At 53.9% G+C, this 22,825-nt stretch overlaps 7 protein-coding genes across 7 annotated transcripts; 2 read left to right on the forward strand and 5 right to left on the reverse strand.

Moving 5' to 3' along the window:
* Positions 1-347: 347 nt before the first annotated feature.
* J4E93_011017 (uncharacterized protein) lies at positions 348-1,169 on the reverse strand (the record flags this gene model as incomplete). The annotated part of the gene is made up of 3 exons (XM_049348889.1): positions 348-494; positions 545-799; positions 849-1,169. The coding sequence occupies 3 exons, from the start codon at positions 1,167-1,169 to the stop codon at positions 348-350; spliced, it is 723 nt and encodes a 240-aa protein (XP_049193956.1).
* A 2,230-nt stretch (positions 1,170-3,399) lies between these two features.
* J4E93_011018 (uncharacterized protein) lies at positions 3,400-4,586 on the reverse strand (the record flags this gene model as incomplete). Its single annotated transcript, XM_049348890.1, has 2 exons — positions 3,400-4,439; positions 4,490-4,586. 2 exons carry the CDS (start codon positions 4,584-4,586, stop codon positions 3,400-3,402), a joined length of 1,137 nt encoding a protein of 378 aa, XP_049193957.1.
* A 3,209-nt stretch (positions 4,587-7,795) lies between these two features.
* J4E93_011019 (uncharacterized protein) lies at positions 7,796-8,920 on the reverse strand (the record flags this gene model as incomplete). Its single annotated transcript, XM_049348891.1, has 3 exons — positions 7,796-7,953; positions 8,008-8,221; positions 8,300-8,920. 3 exons carry the CDS (start codon positions 8,918-8,920, stop codon positions 7,796-7,798), a joined length of 993 nt encoding a protein of 330 aa, XP_049193958.1.
* Positions 8,921-9,520: 600 nt separating this feature from the next.
* J4E93_011020 (uncharacterized protein) lies at positions 9,521-11,726 on the reverse strand (the record flags this gene model as incomplete). The annotated part of the gene is made up of 4 exons (XM_049348892.1): positions 9,521-10,304; positions 10,440-10,926; positions 10,976-11,054; positions 11,100-11,726. The coding sequence occupies 4 exons, from the start codon at positions 11,724-11,726 to the stop codon at positions 9,521-9,523; spliced, it is 1,977 nt and encodes a 658-aa protein (XP_049193959.1).
* A 5,073-nt stretch (positions 11,727-16,799) lies between these two features.
* J4E93_011021 (uncharacterized protein) lies at positions 16,800-18,227 on the reverse strand (the record flags this gene model as incomplete). The annotated part of the gene is made up of 3 exons (XM_049348893.1): positions 16,800-17,420; positions 17,467-17,655; positions 17,703-18,227. The coding sequence occupies 3 exons, from the start codon at positions 18,225-18,227 to the stop codon at positions 16,800-16,802; spliced, it is 1,335 nt and encodes a 444-aa protein (XP_049193960.1).
* A 661-nt stretch (positions 18,228-18,888) lies between these two features.
* J4E93_011022 (uncharacterized protein) lies at positions 18,889-20,061 on the forward strand (the record flags this gene model as incomplete). The annotated part of the gene is made up of 1 exon (XM_049348894.1): positions 18,889-20,061. The coding sequence occupies one exon, from the start codon at positions 18,889-18,891 to the stop codon at positions 20,059-20,061; it is 1,173 nt and encodes a 390-aa protein (XP_049193961.1).
* A 1,174-nt stretch (positions 20,062-21,235) lies between these two features.
* Positions 21,236-21,915, forward strand: J4E93_011023 (uncharacterized protein; the record flags this gene model as incomplete). Its single annotated transcript, XM_049348895.1, has 2 exons — positions 21,236-21,388; positions 21,466-21,915. The coding sequence occupies 2 exons, from the start codon at positions 21,236-21,238 to the stop codon at positions 21,913-21,915; spliced, it is 603 nt and encodes a 200-aa protein (XP_049193962.1).
* Positions 21,916-22,825: the final 910 nt, after the last annotated feature.

A 22,825-nucleotide genomic window follows, 5' to 3' on the forward strand; every position in this document is an offset into this window, starting at 1 on the left:
CCAAGAGGAAGGCACGAGCGCAGCGAATACCTCCAGGGTACACTTTCGATATGCATAAACCAAATAGTATGAGCGTCTGTGTATGACCAGGGTATATTATGATATACGGAACCCACAGTGTATAAGCGTATGTGTATCTCATCAGCCTTTCTGACAGGAGACTGCGCGAGACGCTGACGTCATGTAGCCGCCTGTCCCGTCCTAGATGCTGTTGTCCGCTACAAAAGAATGTTCCCAGGCGGTAGCCCAAACTCCAATGATGCAACGCTTGAGTGAGAATGAATAGTAAAAGAACGTGTCATGAAGTATCGTAATCATATCATAAGTGTCGAACGGGTAATAGGATGTTAGTCGCTTTCCATCTTTTCCTCCGGTACTGGTTCATTCAGTCGTGCTTGTCGTGACTTTCTTCGGAAGAAAGCTTGCAGAGAGAACATAACCAGCAATATCAGCGCGTTAACGGTCATTACGATCTGCAACCACTTGACGGTAACCTGTAACGATGTTAGTGAGTTGTGTCGCAACATACTTGTTGGTAACTGACCGCCTCGGCACATGCTACGCTGGCATTTTCACGGTCTCCCCTCGGGATAAAGCCCGGTTGGTAATTGCAAGCTGCCATCTCGCGCGTACAGTACACGTTGGTGTTCATTTGACCACTCATCATGAGCCTTTCGGAAGTGCAGCCCCACTTATCGTCGCCTCGCTCGGTGTAGTGAAGCACGACAGCTGCAATAGCCGTGGCAGAACCAGCAATGGTGGTGACAACTATGCTGAGCATCCAGAAGCGACGTGTGCTCTACTGGACATTAATGTAAATTCTTCGGGTTGAGATCGTTGATACATACGCTATTGTATTGCGAGTCCATGTCCGGTTTACGCAGAGTACTCCAAGCAATAAGAGCCACCACGGCTGCCGTCAGGTTCAAGCATCCGGATACAATAGTGGCGTCTGTCGGCGCCTCTCTGAAATAGACAATCGTGTCATCGACGACATATTGTTGCAGCCGATCATTGAACTCGCTCGTTACTACTTTGAGACCTCGAGGAATAACCCAGTCTGTAAGGATCCAGTAATGCGTTGTCAACGCCACCGAAACTACCGAGAGAAGGAGGAAGACAATCGACGGAACGAGAGCGAATTTGAGGATATGGTCATATCGTAGCATGTTGTCGTTTGGGAGTCGGTCCTACGCCGGGGAAGGACGTTGAAAGAGATCGCCGGATTCCAGAAAGCGGAATGGCAGCCCGTAAAGACATGGGCATGGCCCTACCTAAAATAAGGCGCGACGCTCGTCCGTTCCCTGCTGCGCCGTTCCAACTACCAGCGCGGATGTCTAAAAGCTTGTCCGGGGCTCGGCGCTCATCATGACCCGCCTTTGGCACCGCCATGTCAGACAGTATCAGGCTGCGCTATACCTGATCGACATGACAATAGCAATACTTAGAACAATTGGATATCATGAGAGCCTTCTTGTCGCACGATTGCCTTCCAGAGGCCCTCGCCGCCTGCGCCGTGAAGAGTGCCTGATGTATCTGCCGTGTCTGTATAGCGTCCCAGCCACTCGCGCCACGGGACTCACCGCATAATCGGCAGTGACTCCGCGACCTCTGACAACTGAAAAGACGCGCTCCATGTCCGCGCCGCTGGTCGCCTGGCTGGGCGTAAAGAAGATTCGATCATGATTGGCAATGTTCCCATGGACGCAGCTCTAGTTGGAGTTGAACAACGTCATCATGGCCCCGTGAGGGAGCGAGCCGAGTTCCGTGGATGGTATTGCCAAGACTCACGTACTTGCTGATTTGCCGGCCCATCCGACACCATCGCCCATTGCGCACATACATCACCACTTTTGGCTCAACGTTAGATGCAGGTACGCAGCGGGGAAACTGGGGTTGGGGGTTGGCACGACCAGCCTCAGGATATTTGCATCGTTGATGACGCAGTGAGTGCACGTGCTTCACGATCTAGGCGGCGCTACATCCACGCGCCAACACCATCTTTTGCACTTGCATCATTTCATGACTTCCATAGAATGCGTGTTTAGTGACAGATGGCTCACAGTACTGTGAATATGACATCGACAGCATATATTGAGTACCTCTTACATCGGTATCTTCGACCCACGGCTCCTGGAACCCACTTGCCCCGAATAATCCATCCCGCCGGACTTGACACATAACACAGCCACCCCTTACCGGTCCAGCTTTCCTCCGCTAGCAATTTTATGACCAAGTAACAACAAACTTTGGGTCTAGGCTCCTTGACGAACCGGCTACTTCTACCCTCGAATATGCTCTTTCATCTCAACCCTCTTTCACAAGCCGGATTACGAAGACGTGCGTTCTTCAGAACGATGTCAATTCGCACTTGATTCGAGCAGCTGAATAGTGACACACGGCATCTCCCTCGAAAAGTGACAACGTATTCCCCGGAGTAAGATCTGTGAACTCTTTTCATATTGCGGGTCAACAAGCACACTCACATGCCGTAGCGATTGGAGCAACTCCCAATCAGCTTTGTCTATATGCTCTATGAGACTGAGCATACAACCTGGCATGGCCAACAGCGAAGTCATGAGCTTGATGTTGTGAGCTCCCACAATCTTCACAAACCTATCCCAGAACCAACAAGAGGTGATATCGAAGGTGCAGGTACTGATGAACACAGAAAATGCTTCATACTTGATCTGGCGTGAAACGTAGAGTAGAGCTGCAGATTTGGATTGGGGTCGCCGAGAAGTGCCACTGGGTTCGTATAGCGAGACGTGGACGGTGGAGTCGGTGAATGTGTACTCGTAGATCTTGACTCGAAGCTCGACTGGAAGTTTCAAGAGCGGGGACATCAACTGGTTGCGTCTAGCACTTGTGTGATGTTAGCAATGAGCACTTCGATGGGTATAACTGGATTATTCCTTACATGGTATTGCAATCCTCGCCGTTGCGCAGAAGAGGGGTAGATGGCGTATGTTGGTCTGGAAACGACATGATGTAAGGTCGGTGTCGCTAGGTTCGTAGTATAAAACCTAATTTCTAAGTAGAGTTGTTGTGTGGTGGAAGGAGCAAAGGGTCCTAGCAAAGCATTCGCACGAGGACATTAAGAGACAGCTGACGCACCTCACAATGGCATTTCACGCCAATTACGAACATCAGTTTGGCCTTCACTTTGACCTTCACCTGCGCGTGGAACAAACGCTTAACAGCGTAACGTCGCAGAAAGGTTTCCAGCCACACAACACTGACCAACGCAAAAGTCACAAAGAAGGTACAAAAACAATTCAACAGTGGAGAGAGAATAAATCTCCAATTCAAAAGGATATATACGAAGTAATAGAAGATATTTACAAGAACAGATGAATCCACACTCTCCTAAGCAACAGCTGACTCTATCAGAATCGCTTAGATCTTTCCGTAACCAGCAGACTGCTGGACGTTCTTAGCGCTGGCAGCGGTGCCGGCAGCGGCAATGTTCTTGCCCTTCATGCCAGCAAGGATGCTGGTGTCAGAGCCAGCAAGAGTACCAGAGCTGCCGTAAACGTTGGGCTCGCAGTTGCGTCCCATGGCAGACTTGCAGGCAGCGCCGTTGTTGCCGACAGCGAAGACCTTGCCGGGAAGGCCAGACTGAGCAGGCTCCTTGACGTTCTGGAAGACGTTGCCCTCAGCGATGATCTTGGCGCCAGAGTCGGCCTCGAAAGCGTGCTGGGAGTTGGCGTAGAAGTAGTTGTTGACGGCGTGGAGGAGGGTGTTACCAGCAACCTTGGGCGAGCGGCCGGAGGTGTGGTGGATGTAGTTGCCCTTGAGGGTGACCATGTCGTTGGCACCGGTGAAGTACATGCCCCAGTAGTGGTGGCTGTCGCAGGTAGCAGACCAGGCGGTGGCACCGTTAATCTCGTTGTTGGTGATGGAGACCTTGCCGGAAGCAGTGTTACCGAGGACAATGTGCTGACGGGCGATCAAGTCGGTGGTGACGTGGTCAATCCAGATCATGTCGGCGCCGTCGACGGTGATGGCATCACCACCCCAGACGTATTGAGGGTTGATCTCAGTAATGCGGATGTTCTGGATGATGATGTTCTTGACGCCGCCAGTCATGCGGAGACCCTTGCCCTTCATAACACCCTTGGTGCCTTGGCCGATGATAGACTTGTTGCTCTTGACGGTGATTCCTAGTACACCGGCCTTGTCGTAGGTGATGCTGCCAACCTTGGGAGCGCTGGCCTGGTAGTTGTCGCACCATCCGTTCTGGTTGATGGCGATCTGGCAGCCGGAGCCGGTACCCCATGGGCGGCAACCGGAGGAGGTAGCCTTGCCCTCGGTACCAGTGAAGTCGAAGGTCTTGGTGAGGACGATGGTGCGAGGGGTGTCGTCGCCAAGGTAGCTGATGAGCTGAGCGGTGCTGGTCGGGTAGACAGGTGCGGCGTTGCCACCACCAGTTACACCTGGGCGATGTTAGTATAGAGCAATGATCAATACGACATCAAATGCTTACCCTTTGCGAAACCCTCAGCAGCGCCCTTGACGGCATCAGCAGCGTTGACGCTGGAAGCGAAAGCCGCGACAACGGCGGCGAAGAGTTGGTACTTCATAGTGGAAAGTTATCGAGTCGAAGATAAAGAATGGATAGCAAACACAGTTTGCTGAAAAGAATGACAGGTGATGAATGAGAGAATGATGCTAAGAACTGGATGATACGATATCCGGTGGCTGACCCGTTCCTTTATATCTCGTAGGATTCTTGGCTGGTGTTTGAAGCACGACCCACTCACTCTACCTACGGGGGTATGTTCCTTTCGAGCATGCACCTGGACCCTTTGACGCCGTTCATCACCGACGGCAGTGGGTATCGGACAATTCGAATCGCTACCAGAAGCCAGGACGCGCATACCAGTGCCTGGAGCGGGCGGAAAGATACTTCCACCACCCAAAGAGTCATGAACATGTCGACAGTGCGTAGTTTGGTGCTCATGCATCCATGGATAGGTTGCTTGACGGGCGTTTACAAACAGAATGGCGTTGCGGATGTAGCTTCGCAACGAGTCTAGTCCCGGCAGTCCCGCTGTTGTCGTTTCATGAACATAACAGGGCAGCCACTAGCTCCACAAAACCGTGCCCGGGCCAGACTCGACGGAAACATGTTGATTAAGCTTATCCGACATAAGATGACAGGACTACCCCCTTGCGGGATGTAGAAGACCTGGTCTGTGGCTCATGAGGCTGAGCTTTGCGAAATCCCAGGGTTCTGTAGGTGTGATTGTTCCGATAGGTGGAATCTGCAAGCCAGCAACCAGGTTTGTCCGAGAGCGCAAGGCTGACGAGAGATGAAATGTGACGAACAAGAGGAGAACACAAGACTAATCAAGGATTGCCTGAATCGTTCTTCATCGTTGCGAATATCGTTGGTTGTAGTGGTGATGCGATCAGTTAGCGCTGTCAGCTGTCACGGTCAGCAAGCGCGCCATCCACCACAGATTCCCGGGTTGGTGGAAGCGCAAAGTTTACACCGTTAAGTTTACTTCCCGGCTATAGAACGGGTGGTGGGAGACAACATCGCACGGACGGGTCGTGATGGTGGTGGTGTTGAGGCATAGAAGATGGCGGACAGGTGAGGCTTGGTCCAATTGCGACACTAGCGCGTTTTACTTGCGGCTAGACGCCCACCACGTGGTTCTGCATGACGCCTTCCCCTACTCTCCAGTAGCTAGCCACGACAACGAAATGAAGCGACTCGAAGCCTGAACCTCTCCTCTGCGAGACTGCATAACCCAATTACGCAGATCAACGACGACTAATCACTAGACCGTGGTGCTTCCACGCGTTTCCCAGCAGCATGTGGGACCAACCACACAAGAGCAGCCGAAGCCGTCAGAAGCAGAGCAGCTCCCACCGTGCAGCACCGAGATATAGTAGCCAAGTCCCGCGTAGTTACCGGGATACCCAGCATTCAGAAAACTACGTCTCGTCGCCCACGGATTCGAGCTCGGACTACGACACCCCACGCCGTGGATACTACGAAGATTTACCCCCCAATCACAGGCGATATGCGAATCGGACTATGGCATCCGAATACGCTACGCAGACAAGAGAACCAAGGGACGTGTACGGTTTCTCACAGCCTCGCCCAAGGCATCAACGACGACCGTCTGGGCGGCCACAGTATCGGGCTCAGTCTCCAGATCCAGACTGCATTGCACAAGATTCTCAGTCTGACGAAGATTACATAGCCACGCCTGAAGTAAAGAAAGATGCTTGGAAGAATCGTGGGTCTCGCTACGATGACGGTTCCACAGACGATTCCCTGGGCAATGGCTCACGAATCCGCCACTCTCCTCCAGAGAACTATAGTGATAGTCCCCCCTCAGACTACGCTCCTCATCCCAAAGCCAAGTCCGAAACTCGGAGGGTAAAAGCAGGCTGGGGCAACAGTGATTCCTTCAGCCAACCACCCCGCCTAAACCCTAGGGAACATGAGAACTACCGCGAAGCAAAGCAATTTCTCGACCGCTTCCAACAGCTCCACACTCATACCACGGATCGGTCCGACACGGAATCCTACAGCGACGGCAGCCCGGCGAATCGCAACCCAGTGATTCGCCAAGATAGATTTTCCGGGCGGTACCTAGACCATGAGCGAGATGATGAAGATGACTACGCGCCAAGTCCACACAATTACCGAGAAAGACACCATAGCGAACGTACTCGTTGGAGGGACTCAGAAGACTCCTACCACCGGTCTGAGGAGGATAGCCGCCGCACCCACCGTGAGCCTCGTACAAGGAATCCAGATCCCCGATCTGTCCGGCCCAGTCTACACCGCCCGGGCAGCTCCTTCCATCAGGCCAGCAGCTTCTCTGCTCCGCCTCTTCCTCCTCCACCAAGACATGTAGACCATTCCCGCCACCGACGCGGTTCAACATACTCAGACGATGACGACCATGCCACTTACTCCGACCACAGGCCTGGCGTCCACACAGCCGCATTGTCAGACATAGCATCCCGACCCAGCTCCTCACATTCCGACCGCCTCTCTCGCGTACCTACAGCCGTAGACTCAGAAGACTACCATTCGCCACCCCCTGCAGTACCTTCACCACCACCTCTATTCCCACGGCATCGAGATAGCGGGAGTGACTACGCCCCGATGCCCGGCGCCTTTCGCAGCGTGAGTAGGAGTCCTAGTCCCTATGCACCAGTAAGAGGTGGCAGAAATCGGAGTCCCTACGCGTCATCTCCTGTTCGCAGTACACCCATTAGAAGCGGAAGGGGAATCGGGAGGTTTAGGAATTACAGTAGTGATGACAATGGTGTAGCGGAGGGGAGTGACTACCTTCCTAGTGATAGCGAGGATGATGAGCGGATTAGTGGAGGTGCTAATGGCGTGGCGGAGGGGAGTGACTATGCTTCTAGCGATGATGGGCGGAGTGATGTTTGTGAGAAGGATACTTGGGGTGCTAGGGTTGCTGGTGTTGAGAGGGCAGGCACTGGTGGGAGGGCATATGGGAAGATGTGGTAATGATAACGGGCAGGGTGCGTATGAGGATGATGAGATGAAGCTTGACGAAACGATGTGAATGTGTAACGACTTGGTAATATGATGGTTCTTTCCTAAACAATGCGCAGCTGTGACGGAATAGCACCACTGCCATCGCATGAACGCCTCATCCACCACAAACATAACGTATACATACTCGTACACTCGTGCTGCTTTGCCGAATGCATGCCGCTCGACATTCAACTCGAAGCAACTCACTTTGTGATATGGTACAATGTTTCTTTCGTCGTTTCTACCTGTGCACCTCTAGGCACTGACTGTCGCCTCCGTAGCATCAGGTACACCCGCCTCAGCCAAAACTTGCTCTGGCTTAAGCTCAGCCGTTGACATGGGTCCCTTCGGCCACGGCTTCCCCCTCGCATCCTGAACACGGATAATCTGGTTCTTTGGTCCGGGGACGCAACCTACAAACCGCTGTTAGCACCAACTCATGTGTGATCGTGTCATGCATCTCGTACCTTGAACAACCACGATACCATTCGGCTCGTCAACCTGCAGCACCCTCAAGTTCTTGACCGTCACACTCTCGTTTCCCATGTTACCCGGCATACGCTTTCCAGGCAACACACGAGAACCTGAACCCTGGGAACCTCCGGCAGAACCCATACCACGATGCATGAGCGATTGACCGTGAGAAGCTGGTTGACCGCCGAAGCCGTGTCGTTTCATGCCCTACACACAGTACCCGTTAGCTTTCCATCCCAACTAGCATCACCCGTCTTCGTGAACAGATAGAGATCCAGAACTTACACCAGCGAATCCCATACCCCTACTTATCGCCTTAACATCCACCCACTGTCCCTTTGTAAACCACCCCGCACCCACCATCTCCCCGATATCAACACCCAATCCCTCCTCGTCCCTAACCTTGAACTCAACAACCCACCTCTTTGGACTCACGCCCGCACCCGCGAAATGGCCCAACATGGGCCTCGTCACATTCCGCGCTTCCTTCTGCCCAGCCCCGATCTGAACGGCCCAGTACCCGTTCTTATCTCTCCGCTTATGCGCCACGACTTCATTGCGGTCGAGTTGCAGAACTGTGCATGCTGTGCGTTTCCCTGTTTCGGGCTCGTAGATGGATGTCATGCCCTTCTTCAAAGCGAGAAGACCGGTCCGCAGGGGCGTGCTGTGGGCTTTTCGCTCGAGCGCTGCCGTTGATGTGCTGGTGAGGGCTTCTCGCGCGGGGTGGTGTGCGAAACGGTCGGGTTTTGGACCGAAGGTAGATTTTATGGTTCGGATCGATGTGTATGCGATGGCGGGTCGGGAGGAGATTTGTTGCGCATTTTGCTGGAGGAGGCAGCGCGCTGATGAGGGGAGGAGGAAGGACGGCGGTAGTAAGCCCCAATTGAGGGGCGCTTTGGGCGGCATTGTGGGCGTGGTGTTGTTGCGTTGGTGATGCCAGCGCCGCTTGTTCGCCGCGGCGGATATTTTGAGATTCCCGGTCTGAAGCTCAGATTCGGTGCACGGGCCAATTGCGCACGTGTAGTCTCGTTCACGGCCAGAATCTGAGCTAGGCTCAATGCACTCTAGTAGGTCATGGCGGGGTAATTGCACTTATGAAACATGTATGTCTACCCGCGAACAGGCAAATTCAGCGCATCTGTTCAACAAAACGCAGTTATCGATTGGAGCGACCGCGTGTAGGAGATGTTATGTTTTTGAGCTTTTAGAGCCATGTCCAGCAGGCGCAAGGTACCAAGATACAAGGAGACTATACAAGTCAGATACCACCCGTGCTCAACGTACTACTATATACTGGTTCCTCTCTCCTCTCCATAAATAGCAAGAAATTTTAGCAATGGGTATCCTCCAGTTGTAGAAACGCCGAAACTCCTGCACCACACAGTGGCGCTTAATATGACATACATGACCCATATCAAATAGGTTAACTCAGCCCCGACATCTCTTCAGCGCAACAAAACGTCTAAAAAGACAGTAGAGGCGCAAAAAGTTGTCACACCGAACAGCTTAGAGTATATTGGTTGCGGGGTTCCCTTGCATGATGGAATTGGCGGGAACAGACTGAGTGAGGTCAGTATAAACATGCTTGAACTGATATGGGGGTGATGAACTTACGCTTAAAACCACAGAGCCGGGACGTACTATGGTGTTAGGGCCAATCTGGACGCCAGCCGCGATCATGCAGTTATCACCAATGTACACGTTCTCCCCGATAAGGACCTCTTGCGCAACCTCTGTGCCGTTGCTGCCCTTCAGAGATTTGGTGTCGGTAGGTGTCTTCAGAGTCTGTATAGTGACTCGGGCCCCAATCTTGCAGTTCCTTCCGATGGCAATTCTCGCAGAGTCATGAAGCTGGCAATCCGCGCCGATGACGACATTCTCGCCAAAACTCAGATGGTAGCCGTAGTCGCAAGCAAAGGGCGCAGCTACATGACAATTCTTACCCATGTGGGTTTCGATTTGTCTCCCGTCTTCACGTTTCTTGCCCGCGTTCAGGATCTGTCTGAAAAGGTGGTCAACCGTTTGACTCGATAGAACGTTGCAGGGGTTGGCATTGCCGTTGAAGTAAGATTGTGCTTGCGCGCTCGAATGACGCTCTTGCATCAGAGCCTTGTCAAAGGGGTTGAATGGCTCTCCAGCAAGCATCTTGTCTTTTTCAGACCGGTACATGGTCGATGCAGACGACGACGAGTAGCGTGTCGGTGACCGCGTAGGTGGCAAGGATGTTGGCGGTGGGGGAGGAGGCTGATGCTGCGGTGCCACATGCAGCTGCTGGATAGGCTTGGCGGCCCTAGAAGTGTGTTAGTTGATGAAGTCCGAGTGCATCCAACTTCAAGTTCAAAAACGAATATATGAGATAGACATGATACGATGTCGAAAACTTGTTGACAACTCAATCGGTTCCCAATCAGAAGAAAATACTCACATGGTGGTAGGGACAGCAGTGTTGATAGCGAGATGATTCGTGCTTGGCGGAGCATGGTGGTAACCACGAGAACTGTGGTGAGGCTGCTGTTGCTGTTGAGGCACAGGTCTGTGGTCCAGGCTTGAAGGCCTCTCATAGTGGTTGACCGCAGGCTGCATGTACTGTACTGATGGTGGTGGTGGTGGCGGCTCTGGCTGGTAGGCAGCTCGAACTGGTGGCGGTGCAGGCGCAGAGTCACTCCAAGGTTTCCATGACTTGCGATCGATACCGTTGGTTGAATGCGTCTCAGAGGGTGTGTATGACACTTCAGTGCTATGAGGTGGTCTGCAGTGAGGTGTGTGCGTTTCTTGACAAGTTGGGCACGTAGGGTAGGCAGCGAACTTCTCCTTGGCTATCAGTGCAGGTGGTTTGGCAGGTCCATTCTTCGGCCAAGGTACCTTGTTAGCATAGCCCTCACAGACGAAGCCACCGCGCGTGCAGTTGTTACCTGCTAGAGGTTAGAGTTGGTCAGAACAGTAAGCCATTTTCAAACGTACATTCTGGTTTGGCCTCGTCGCACTTCTTCTTCCTCCTACGACATGTTCCACAGCCGGTCTTGGTGCGGTTGGCGAATTGCTGTGGAGGTTAGTATTGGTCAGGGGTTGGGCTCAGGGTACATACCCGTTTCCGCTTTTTGAGCTCGACCTGTACACCAGCCCGTGTGAACTCAGTCTCTTCCATCATGTCACGACTAAGAGACTGCGAATCAGGAGACATGTCATTGGTGCGGGTGTGTTCGATAGGACGCGGTTCATGGTGTTGAAAATGCTGATGGGCTGCGTGAGGCAGTTCACGCGGTTCGGTTTGCCAGCGTCGTTCGGCGTCTGGACGACCCAGTGGAGGCAGAGTCGGCGGTGGAGGGGCTTCCATGCTCATGGTTGTGTTGCGGTTCAAGGGTTGGTATGGGAGTGGAAGTTGCCTGGGGCCAGCGGTCTTCTGATTAGGGCTGTGTTGGCCGTAGGCGTCTTCTTCGGAGCCGGAGCGCCTCCTCTTGTTTGGATGTTCAGGAGACGACCTGGCTTTGTCTGAACTATCAGGAGATCGATCTCCACTACCGACAGTGGACGAACTCGTGTCGCTCTCTGGGGAGCGGGAGTGATGTTTGGGCTCAAGATCTGGGGAGACGGGGCTCCAGGCAGAAGGTTTGGCGGCAGCGGCTGGCTTCTTCTCGTCGGGCGGACTCAGAGACAATCGACCGTTGACGGAAGTAAACGCAGGGCCATGGGGAGCGGAATTAAAGGCGGGCATATGCAGTATGGTCGACATGTCCAAGGCGAGATATCAGAGCTGGGGGTCAAGGCTGGATAGTCTACGGAGTCAAGTCGAATCTACGGTGGGCTATGGGGAGGGTGTCCAGTGACCATAATCTTTGTGTGTCGTGGGGATCGTGGGATTCTTTGCAGTGACGATCTTGAGTGATGCCGGGGACGATGTCGTGGTTACACTGTAGCGTACTCGGAGTAAGATGAGTTCAACGGTCAGGTCAGGCACCGTGCGGGACTCGACGACTGGTGGCCCGAGAGTTGTCTGTGCTCTCCAGAGTCAGTGTGTGCGTAGAGGGAGGATCCCGGGGTTGGCAGCGCAGGCGTGGTGTCGTTCGGGCGATGCGATGCCAGCGAAGCCGCCTCTCCACGGCGGGGGCTGTATATGGCGGGAAGACAGTATATGGCGCGACGAATGTGGGAGGGGCGACCCGACGCCAGACGCTGGCCACGGATGAGCAACAGGATTCAACGGAGGGCGGCTGTTCGCTCCTTCTGCTGGCGCACACATGGGCTCTACACATCCCGGGCAGGCACCCATGTCGTCCCTTCCTCATTGGCCCGAGCTGCAGGCGGCCCCTGCCCCCCGCGTTTATCTGTCCCACCCGGGCTGGCACAGAACCATCACCGAACACCTCGTAGAAGGACCACAGACGCGGTTCCTTCGACTATCTACATAATAGACCCTGCATTTTGGCCGCTGCCACGTTTTTTTGGCGGAAAAGTCGCGTCTACAGCCCTACAGCCGTTTTCTGGGTGCGAAGGAGGGTAGAGTGGGTGGAGAGGCCTCCAGGATGGCACAGACGGCTGCGTGCGACCAGCGCTCCCGGCGTGCTGGCATGCGAGGTTGATCGACCAGGAATCGTTAGAAGGATGCAAGCCAACGCGGAAACCTCACATTAAAGTGCTGTGTCGTTGTTATTGGCGCTGCCCAAACCTTAGCTTATCCACCTGCTCCATCGCCAAACGCAGTAGCCGCGCTGCACGCCCGCGCACCACCAAACTCTTCACCAGACCGCGGCACCGCAGCCTGCCAGACACGCCCGCGAGCACACAAAACAATGTAACCCCCCGCCTGACGTCGCCCGCGACGCCTGCGATGACGCTTGCGAATCACTCCCTCCTCACCACCACGCGCCGCGTATCGCCCGGCCTCCCGCGCGCTTCCATCAAGGGGTGCCGTCATGGCCCTTCGGCACTGCCTCCTCCTAACCGCCTGCTCAGAGGCCTGCTGGGTGCCTGCCTCCGCCGGTTTCAAGGCCAGCACCAAACAAGAAGGCGCTCATGGGTCTCGCCGTGTTTCATTTATCAGATCCACGCCGCACACCTTCCCACCACGCCCACCCGTCCTATGCCCTTAGCATCATCAATATGCTCGGCTGCGGCACTGCCATAGGCCTAATGCTTGTGCTGCGCTCCATATCCAAGTCGCGAGTGCCACTGTCTGCTGCGTGATACCCCCCATGGTTGGCTGCCCGGCCCGTCTCGTACACCTTCATCTATGGGCGCTTCGCGTGCAAACTTTGCTCGCCAGGAACCCGCCCGCTCAATATGGTCAAACCTCCACCACTACATACGTCAAGAGCCGCGATGCTGCCCTCGGCTAATTGGCAAGTGCGCAACTTACCCGTTGTATGCTGTACGGAGCATCTGTCTGACTCTCACGCGTTGCTCGACGATCGGTCATGCGTCTGAGCAACCCCGGTGCGTCAGCCAATAACACCTCGACAGTTTCGCCACGCCTTGCACACGAAATAACGCCTCGTTAAGCGCGGCCGTTTGTCGGCTGCGACATGTCGTGGTAACTCACTGCAAATGTGGTTCGTGTTATGCGTGCGCAGCTTGTTCACAATTCCATCAGTCCGTCTCGCTGGTTCTCGCGGCGCGTTCCGTTCCCGCTAGCGATCAGACAAAGACCTGGACCTGCGCCGCAGGCCGTACGGCATTGTCCTCACAGCTGTGCCGCCCGCTGGATTTCCAATCCGCTGGATTCCAAGAACGGCTCAGCCCTTGCTCTGGTGCTCACGGAGCTGACGTCTGCTCCCTTTCAGCCTCGCCTCATCCTTCCGCTATATGACTCGAGTAGCGACGGGAAGCGCGGAACAGCGCGCTTGTCACCAACGTCCACATACGCCGCCTACCTCCGTGCCAAATCTCGATTCTTCATTCATATTGATTGTGGAGCGCCACCTTCCGTGACTAACTTGACTGCGATGATGCCGCACCTGATTATGCATTTATCTGGACCTGTTATGCAAACTCGGATGATCACGCCTGCTGTTGACGTCGTCGCTGGGTCCCAAAACAAATACCCACGGTCGCACTAACCCATCCCGAGCATGAACAACATGCAACGGCTCAAGACTGCTCACCGCGGTACTCGCGCTCTTCTCGCCGAAGAGATCCGGCAGTTCTCCAGACACGGCCTCACCGACAGGATCCGAAGGATTCCTCGTCGGTAAAGTGTTGCGGCGTGAGTCGGGTGTGGTCCAGATCCTCGTGCAGTGTGCTATCCTCAAGCTTGACAGCTTCACGATTTCAGCAACCTTTCTGCACCAAGATATTCAAATCACAAACCGATACTCGATTGACATGTCAGACATGTAGTCCGCCGACGGTGCTTCGCGCAATCTACCCATTTGGCCGTTGCTGCTCGGGATGCGAGAATGCCGGCCTGCGGCACAGTTCGCCAGCAATTCCGATTACGTATGCGGCGTTGGCAGGATGCACAGTCCAGACGGATTACCAACGCACCTCCCCGGCGTGAGTCGTTGGGATCGATCAAAAAAATGATGTACTGGCGAGGGAACTACTGGTGAACTCATCGTTTCCCGACTGTTTGGTACCGACTGTTCGCTTCAATCGATTCCGCAACTTTCGCATCAGAACAACGACTACTTAAAACTGCGTTTCTAGCGAAGAGGTTCGGAGCAATTTGGTGTAACGTACTTGATGCTGATTGCAGGATCGCGCGCTAGCTACACCACGATTACTCCGAAGTCCGCCCTTTTGCAGCCAAACGAACCCTTCCAATGTTTACGCCCGGCAGGTGAACAGCACGCCAGGCTCCCGGATAAGCAAAGCCTATCGAAATATGTAAGGGGTTATTTACGCCCTGTCCGTGCCGCACTTACCAAGCTGTCGGGACATGCGGTGATGCGCTTTGGGGACGAGTATGCTTTAGCATTCACCTTGCCTACTCGATTGGGACAACGCTATCCTGACTCCTAGAAGGAAGATTACCCAAACATCTATCACACGACTGACTTCGACTTCGATAAAACGTCATCTTTTTTATGCGCTGCTTGACGTGGGAGAGTCAGCGCTTACCGAGGCGCTTAAGGTTTCACAAGATGCGTAGACAACTGCCGGCCGCCTTGAACCGACATCCTCACTCTGGCGACACGCGGTGTGACGGATCCGCATAATGTGAGATCTCACCCGCGTATCGATCGTCCAATCAAATAGGAAGGACGTCCGATTTCTACCATTCTACTTTCCGGGTATTGATCGTTGGTATCGCCGTCATACCGAGCATCCGACATGTTACTTTAGTGTTGCATGGGATTTCATCCTCAGCGAAGGGTTCAAAGCTGCGTGTTCACTGTTTAGCATGTGCTGACTTCAAGGGATGTCCTAACATAAGTGAGTCGGTCCGAAATCTGATTACACATGCGATAGACGTACGATATAGAAGCGATGCAGTTTCCCAACATCTGTTGGTACCCAAATATGACACGCCATTACTCGTCACACCGCCAAAGACAGAGTATTGTCACCGGACACCTGGGAGGTGTGGAGACGATCATCAGATAGGCAATTAGTATATGCCGTGTTGCAGCTAACTGTGAACATCCTGCACAACACTAACGGCGTAGCTTATTATAGAACGTAACGGTCTCCGGAAGCCAAGTAGCCCGTTCTCCAACGCCAGGGCGGACTGATTGTCGGGAACACCATGTCATTAGTCAGATGGTTCGAAAAATACTCCTACAAAGGTTAGCGCGAGTATACCATCGATACCCGTCTGATCAGGCCATTCACATGGCATTAACAAAGTACTTTGAATCGCCAAATGCTTGAGTCTTGCACCCGAGACTCTCTGATCTCCAATACTCACATGCTAAGTGTACATCGTCTTGTCGCCCTGTGGCACTTCCGCACCCTCCATGATGAATGACACCCCAGTTGATTACCAAACCAATTTACTACCATTGAACCATAACCTTGGTCTTCCGGACATGGACATGCTCTACTCTTCAACAGTAGCCTCAATATCTTCCAGCGGGCGCGCTCGAAAGCTCGCTACTCCCACAATGAATATCGCTTTGACTCCGCAACGGAGAAGTTGGTCACAAACCTTACACTGTTCCACCACCAATAAAGTTACGATCGTACTCTCTTCCCTTGAAAATTATGTTCCATTACTATACCATCTGCTTCTCACCCAGCTTACATTTCAACACAGACGAAAACTGGCAACATCTCTTACTGGCTGACTTCTGTAGCTCTCATCACGAACGCCAAATCAGCCAAGCACCAAGTCTCAACTCAGACAAAATACAGCAACTTCTTCGCGTACTTCTGTACCTCTTATCACAAACCCCACATCACTGAAACACAAATCAACTCTGATGTTCGCTCAAAACTCTTAGTCAATATGCCATTCGATGCTATTTACTTCTCTCCTACTCTCTCCGTCTTTCATCTGCTCTCACCAACCGACATAATATACAACCGCCTTACAAAAGGTTTCCCACAAAGATCCAAATTTGGGGGTATCAGAAAAATGCGCGCTCTTGTTTGCTTTAAGGGTAAAAGAACAAAAAGAGAAGTGAAAGTCCCCCAATCCTACCATTCTCTATCCACTCTGACGCTCCTTGCACACTTGTCATATATGTGTGCTTACTTGTGGGTTTGCATGCTCTTTGGCATGGTTGCCCTTGTTCCTTGGTGTCGCAGCTTTGGTGTCTGCTCCTTATCTCTCCCCGTCCCTTCATTCTTCGTGCCGATAAACTCAGATAGGGTGGTTTGCTGGTCCGCCATCTAAATGCAAACTCTAGTCCGTCTTCCAATGACTTGTTAACCGGCCATCGTCATCCGCATTCGAGATCTTCAGTTCAATGGCGTAGAGACCCATCGTGATACCAAGATTAATCCATCTCCAGAAGTTGCCGCCGGCATCACCACCTTGGTTTGTCCACCACTCTCCTGTCACAGCACTTCCGTCGCCGCCATTTCCGCTGGCAAAGTGTTGCATCAGCAGGCTAGTATAGACTGCGATGATGATGCTAGGACTGAACCAGGTTAAGAAGCCTAAGATCTTGGAGGTCTCGTCGTCATCGTCTAGACTTGGTTCTTGCGATAATGCGCGGGCGCCGCTTTCTCTGATGGCAGGGATGATGCGCGCCGCGGCGTACATGACGAAGACGCGATACGCAAGGGAGATGATCACCGAAGGTGTGATGGTCATGACGGCACCAACCATGAGGTTGAATCCAGTATGGGCAATAGTAGGCAGAGATCCTAGCGCGTGAAGAAGTGTAGTGTACGAAGCCATGATGATCGGTGGTAGCGGTGGGAGAGCGGGATCTGAAGGAGCGCTCGACTCTGCGAGCGACCCTGGCGATGGCTGGTAGTCGGTGAAGATCTGGTAGATGCAGAGAGTAACATAGGCGAACTGCAAGCATTAGCAAAGAAACGTAGTTGCTGAAGGCCAGACTCACCAAAAGCGAAGATTCGACCGGGTTGCCCCTAGCACTGACGATACCCCATCCGCCGAGGAAAATGGCGGTTGTGATAGCGACACCGATCAGGATGGCATCGACGTTGCTGATCTCGGGGAAGGTAGTGATGCGCCAGAGGAAGTAGACGGAGGTCGAGATGATGGACGCGGAGGTAATCAGAAGGCCGATCTGAGGATGTTAGCATGTTATTCCAAATACAGAGAGGGAACTCGTACCATCCAGCTGTCACCACGTTCCTTGTTTACAACCCATTTGGTAATCTGGCCTGCGGCTTGGATGACCAGAAGACTACAGAAGCCCTCGGCAATCTGGAAGACGGGTGTGCTGTATCGTAGTGTCTTGTCCCAGGCGCCTATCGACGCACTCTGCAGCAGTCCTTCACTCCCAAAGATCCATTCCTGAACACTTTCGAAGTCGGCTCGCTTGCCGCCAAAGGTGCGTTCCACCCAGCCCGAGTTGGCGTCGGCATCGATAGAGAACTTGTTCAGGCTCCAGATCAAGAGGGTGGGTATGGCCAGCCACTGCGCCCAAGCTATTACATTACACAGGAACCATCTGAAGCGCGAAGAGTCTGGCGTGGCCAGGCGCAGTATCGAGTAGACGAAGTAGTAGGCGCTGAGGGAGAGGGAGAAGGCGAGGCCACAGGTGCGGCCGCCAATGTCGAAGGCGAGGGGTATAGTGAAGATGATGGCGCCGAGGAAGGTTGTCGACGAGACTACCCGCGATGCTGTAGCCCACATGCGGACGCCGTCGTCGCCAAGCTCGTGCAGCGACGAGCGTGGCGTCTGAGCGGGGCGGCGGGGGAGGTGCGAGGGGATTGAAGCGCGATGGACGCGCAGGCAGCGCGGGAGAAGCTGGTGGGAGTCACTCGAGGGGGAGTGGGCGTGCGGGAGACGTGGTTGAAGATTCGCGAGCAACGGCCTGGCTATCGATTATCTTCACGTGTCAATCTCGCTAAGTGCAATGCTCGAGCGTCGCGGAGCGGGCTGCACTGGGCTTCGGCTGGCCGGCGGCTGGGGGTGAGGTCGCTCGGCGGGGAGCAGGCTGCAGGGCGAGGAGCGGCGCAGGAGAGACTTTGGTATTGCTATCGATACGATATTGAAGCTGCTCTGTGCGAGTAGGCACGACTTGGGGCTACGGATGGATGCGTGCTCGCGTGCGCACTCTGGGAACAGCGCACGATGATGATGGCGACGGCACGAGTCTAGGCCTGGCCGTCCTGCGTCTGCCGTCAGACAGTGTCTTGAATCCTCCTGCCCTGCTCTTGCTGCCTCCGACTGTGACGAGCTGGCTGTGCTTGCTTTTGCCTATCCCACCTACTAGCGCCCGCGGATCCTGCCAAGCCCAGGTGCCCGCCGCGGGACGGTCTTCTTATGCGAAACTTCTACTAGCAGCAATTGCATGTTCAAACTACGACCTTTGTTTGCCAGACCGTCGCGAATCGCCTGGAATACATACAAGCCGCCCACACCAAACTACTTTGCCAGCTACTCTGCAAACTACGCCCGCACAATGGCCGAAAGCCCCACCAAGAAGCTCAAGACTGACGTGCCTGTCATTGGCACGCACAATGGCCACTTCCACGCCGACGAGGCCCTTGCCGTCTCCATGCTGAAGGAGCTGCCCACCTACCGCGACGCTCAGCTCATCCGCACCCGTGACCCCGCCGTCCTCGCCGAATGCCACGCTGTTGTCGACGTAGGCGGCGAGTACGAGGACGACAAGAAGCGCTATGATCACCACCAGCGCGGCTTCGAGGTCGTCTTCCCCGGCCACACCACCAAGCTCTCCTCCGCCGGTCTCGTCTACATGCACTACGGAAAAGACATCATCACCGCTGTGACTGGTCTGGAAGGCGCCGACCGTGATCTTCTGTACGAGAAGATCTACACAGACTTCATCGAGGCCTTCGACGCCAACGACAACGGCATCAACGTTCTTGCGCCCAAGGACCTGGAGAAGGCAGGATTGGAGAAGAAGTTTGAGGACCGCGGTTTCAGCATCGCCAGCGTAGTGAACCGCTACAACTATGGCAACAAGTCGCCGACCGCAGACGAGACCAAGACCCCAGAGGCCAAGCAGGCCGATGAGGACTTCCGCTTCACCAATGCATCTCGCTTCGTAGGCGAGCAGTTCCGCTGGGAACTCCTCGACCGTGCCCGATCGTGGCTCCCCGCTCGTCACCAGGTCAAGCAGGCCTACGACGCACGTCTCCAGTACGACCCCCAGGGACGCATCCTAGTCCTCCCCGAAGGCATGCCGTGGGCAGACCACCTCTACAACTTCGAGAAGGAAGCACAACAGCCACAAGGCGTTGCCCCTCAGGTTCTATACGTCCTCTTCCCCGAAGACAAGCCGGAGGGCAAGTGGCGCATCCGTGCCGTCAGCAAGGAGAACGGTGGCTTCGAGAACCGCAAGGACCTGCCCGATGCGTGGAAGGGTGTGCGTGACGAACAGCTCGACCAGGTCTCTGGTATCCAGGGTTGTGTCTTTGTGCACGCCGCTGGATTCATCGGAGGAAACAAGACATTCGATGGTGCGCTCGCAATGGCGAAGAAGGCATTGGAGTTGTAGATGGTTACGATGGAACGACATGGACACTCAGTTGAGTGTATCACATGAAGCAACGAAAGTTGCTTACACTTTGCATATGCATGGTTGGCGTTCTGGCGCTTTCATACAAAAGTTATGATACCAACGATACAATTGGTTAGATGAATCATGGAATACATGATTAGCCGTCGAAAGACGACAACAACTTGCTCTCTTCTTGCAACATGTCTCGTGTTTGTCTGAATCGCAGTCTTAGGGTCTTCACTCGTTTGTATCTGGATTATCTCCATGTTCGCTCATTGCAGCAAACGTAGAAAATCGAAGTAATCATGCTGAACTCTATTCGTCATTGATGTGTGATGCTATCGTCAAAGCACTGGAGACACGCATAACCGAGGACTTCCATCCCACTACACACGTCGTGGATCACAGTTCCAAGCCAATAACCGCCTTGCGCACACGACAGCCGGAAGACCCTGATTCTTAGCTTGGTGCGCGAGCCAAATGCGCAGCTAGATCATCAGTGCAAGCTTCAGGTACTCCACGCCCTGCGTCAAGTCTAGAAGAAGTCCACCAACGAGACCTGGCCAATTCGGGTCGAGACGTCATACGGGGAGAGTCGGGATGACTGGGCCAGACGCCGCTGAGGATGGCACACGACTCGTACCCGCGGCTGTCAGCACCTCGGCTGTGATTGGCTGGAAAAGTGGAAAGGCGGCTGTCCGTGGCGAAGATTTTGTAGATCCGTATGCGTGAGGTCGGATAGAAGGCTCTCGTACACTCGTTTCACATTGCTTTCCTACCAACGAACCAGAACATCGCGACTTTCTTGCTTTTTGATTGTTTGACAACGCATCTGTCTCCAACTCCTTACACCGCACTTTAATCGGCACGACTTTGCGGAGAAACAAGAAACAAAGATACAGGGCACGAGCGGTGAAAAGCGTTGAGCACTTCCCGCTTTCCCCGACGATCGTCTATCGCCAGCGCACGGCCTGCTTTTCGGCCTCTGCCCACCCGTCTCCAAACCTTTTGCACCCTTCACAGTTCACAACCCACCTAAACTCCACACCACAGCTATCACAGCTCATCAATACATACCATCGGATCCTCGGGTTCGAATCACTGCGAACACGTCACATCGAAGCGACAACGAACGTTACCCGACCCACACGACAGCGCACACGACCACACGATGAAGTACTTCCAGCAGACAGTCGACTTCGACTACACATGGGAAGAGGTCTCGACGAGCAACTGGCGCAAATACGGTCCCTGGAACGAGAAGACACCCCATGTCATCGCCGTCGACACATTAAGCCGCTCCGTCGACCCAGCGACAGGAATTGTACGTGACTCCTTCTTTCACATGCCAATTCGGCGCGCCCCACCAGCCTCACCGAACAGAAAACTAACACACCACAGCTCCGCACAGAACGCCTCATCACATGCCAGCAGTCGACACCCAAATGGATACAGACCATACTCGGCGGCCAGGACACCTCCATGGTCTACGAGACCTCCTACGTCGACCCCGTTGCCAAGAAGCTCACCCTCTGCTCCATGAACATGACATGGTCCGACCTCCTCAACGTGCGCGAGACTTGCATATACCAGCCCGTCGCCTCATCACCCGATAAGACTGCCTTCACCCAGCGCGCCGAGATCACCGCGCTGTGCGGTGGCTGGCAGAAGATCAAGAACAGCATTGAGCAGTTCACCGTTGAGCGCTTCCAGCAAAACGCTGCCAAGGGCAAGGAGGGCTTCGAGATGGTGCTTGAGCGCGCGCGCCAGGTGTTCCAGGAGCAAAGAGAGATCTTGGCGCTGCAACAAGCGCAGCAGGACAGCCGGATCCTTCGCCAGGCCAAGATATAAGCATCAAGAACGACAGAGTTCGGTCTCCTTGCGTCGACAATCCGACTCGCAAGCGCCACGAATTTTCCGTCCAACATCACCACACGGTCTTTCGGTCCACTCTGCTCGATCATTTCCCATCCATCTCGACTCTTCCATTTCAACACCATTCAAGCGTTCTTCATACCTGGGTGGGATCCTTCCTTTTTTCTTTGCTGCAAAAAGTGCACTTCAACGGCGTTATCAAAAGCATGGGAGAGGCGCAGATACCCTTTTCACTGCATATTAGACGCCATTATGCATTACATACACGATAGAGACGAACCCATATACAAAGAAGCATTATTAGATATTTTGAGTAATCAAATGAAAGATTATTATCAAGATTGGCTTGCTGTAAGTTTGGAACTGAAACTGTGAAGGGTTTGGGTCGACCACTCAACCAGGGTGAAGATACCGTCACTACTTTGGTAGACGGGGACGTGATGGCATATACTTGTAATCCACCACGCACATTGACCAACGGTCAAAAAATCCCCCTTCAACGCGCACACACACCCTCCATCGACTTCAACACCCTCATCTCACATCCAAATCCCCCATACCACACTCTCACACCCTCCCTTGCACAGCCATGGAACACCGCCCCCTCAAGCGCCGCCGCCGCCGCACCTCCAGCATCAAGGACAACGACAACCCAAGTTTGAAACGCCAAAAAGTGCTAGCGTCGGTGCTCAAGGAACTGCAACGAACGGCGGAAGAAGTCAGATGCGCGCTAAATGCTGCTACCTGTTTGTCTGTGGAGGAACGGATGCGTGGTGCGCTGATTATTGATCATGTGGAGATGATGTCGAGGATTATGGAGAGGGATTATGGGTTTGGAGATGGGGATGAGGAGATGGAAGAGGAAGAGGAGGAGGAGGAGGAGGAG

Source organism: Alternaria ventricosa (genome assembly GCF_023758065.1).
Source record: "Alternaria ventricosa strain BMP 2768 chromosome Unknown scaffold_43, whole genome shotgun sequence".
Classification (NCBI taxonomy): Eukaryota; Fungi; Ascomycota; class Dothideomycetes; order Pleosporales; family Pleosporaceae; genus Alternaria; species Alternaria ventricosa.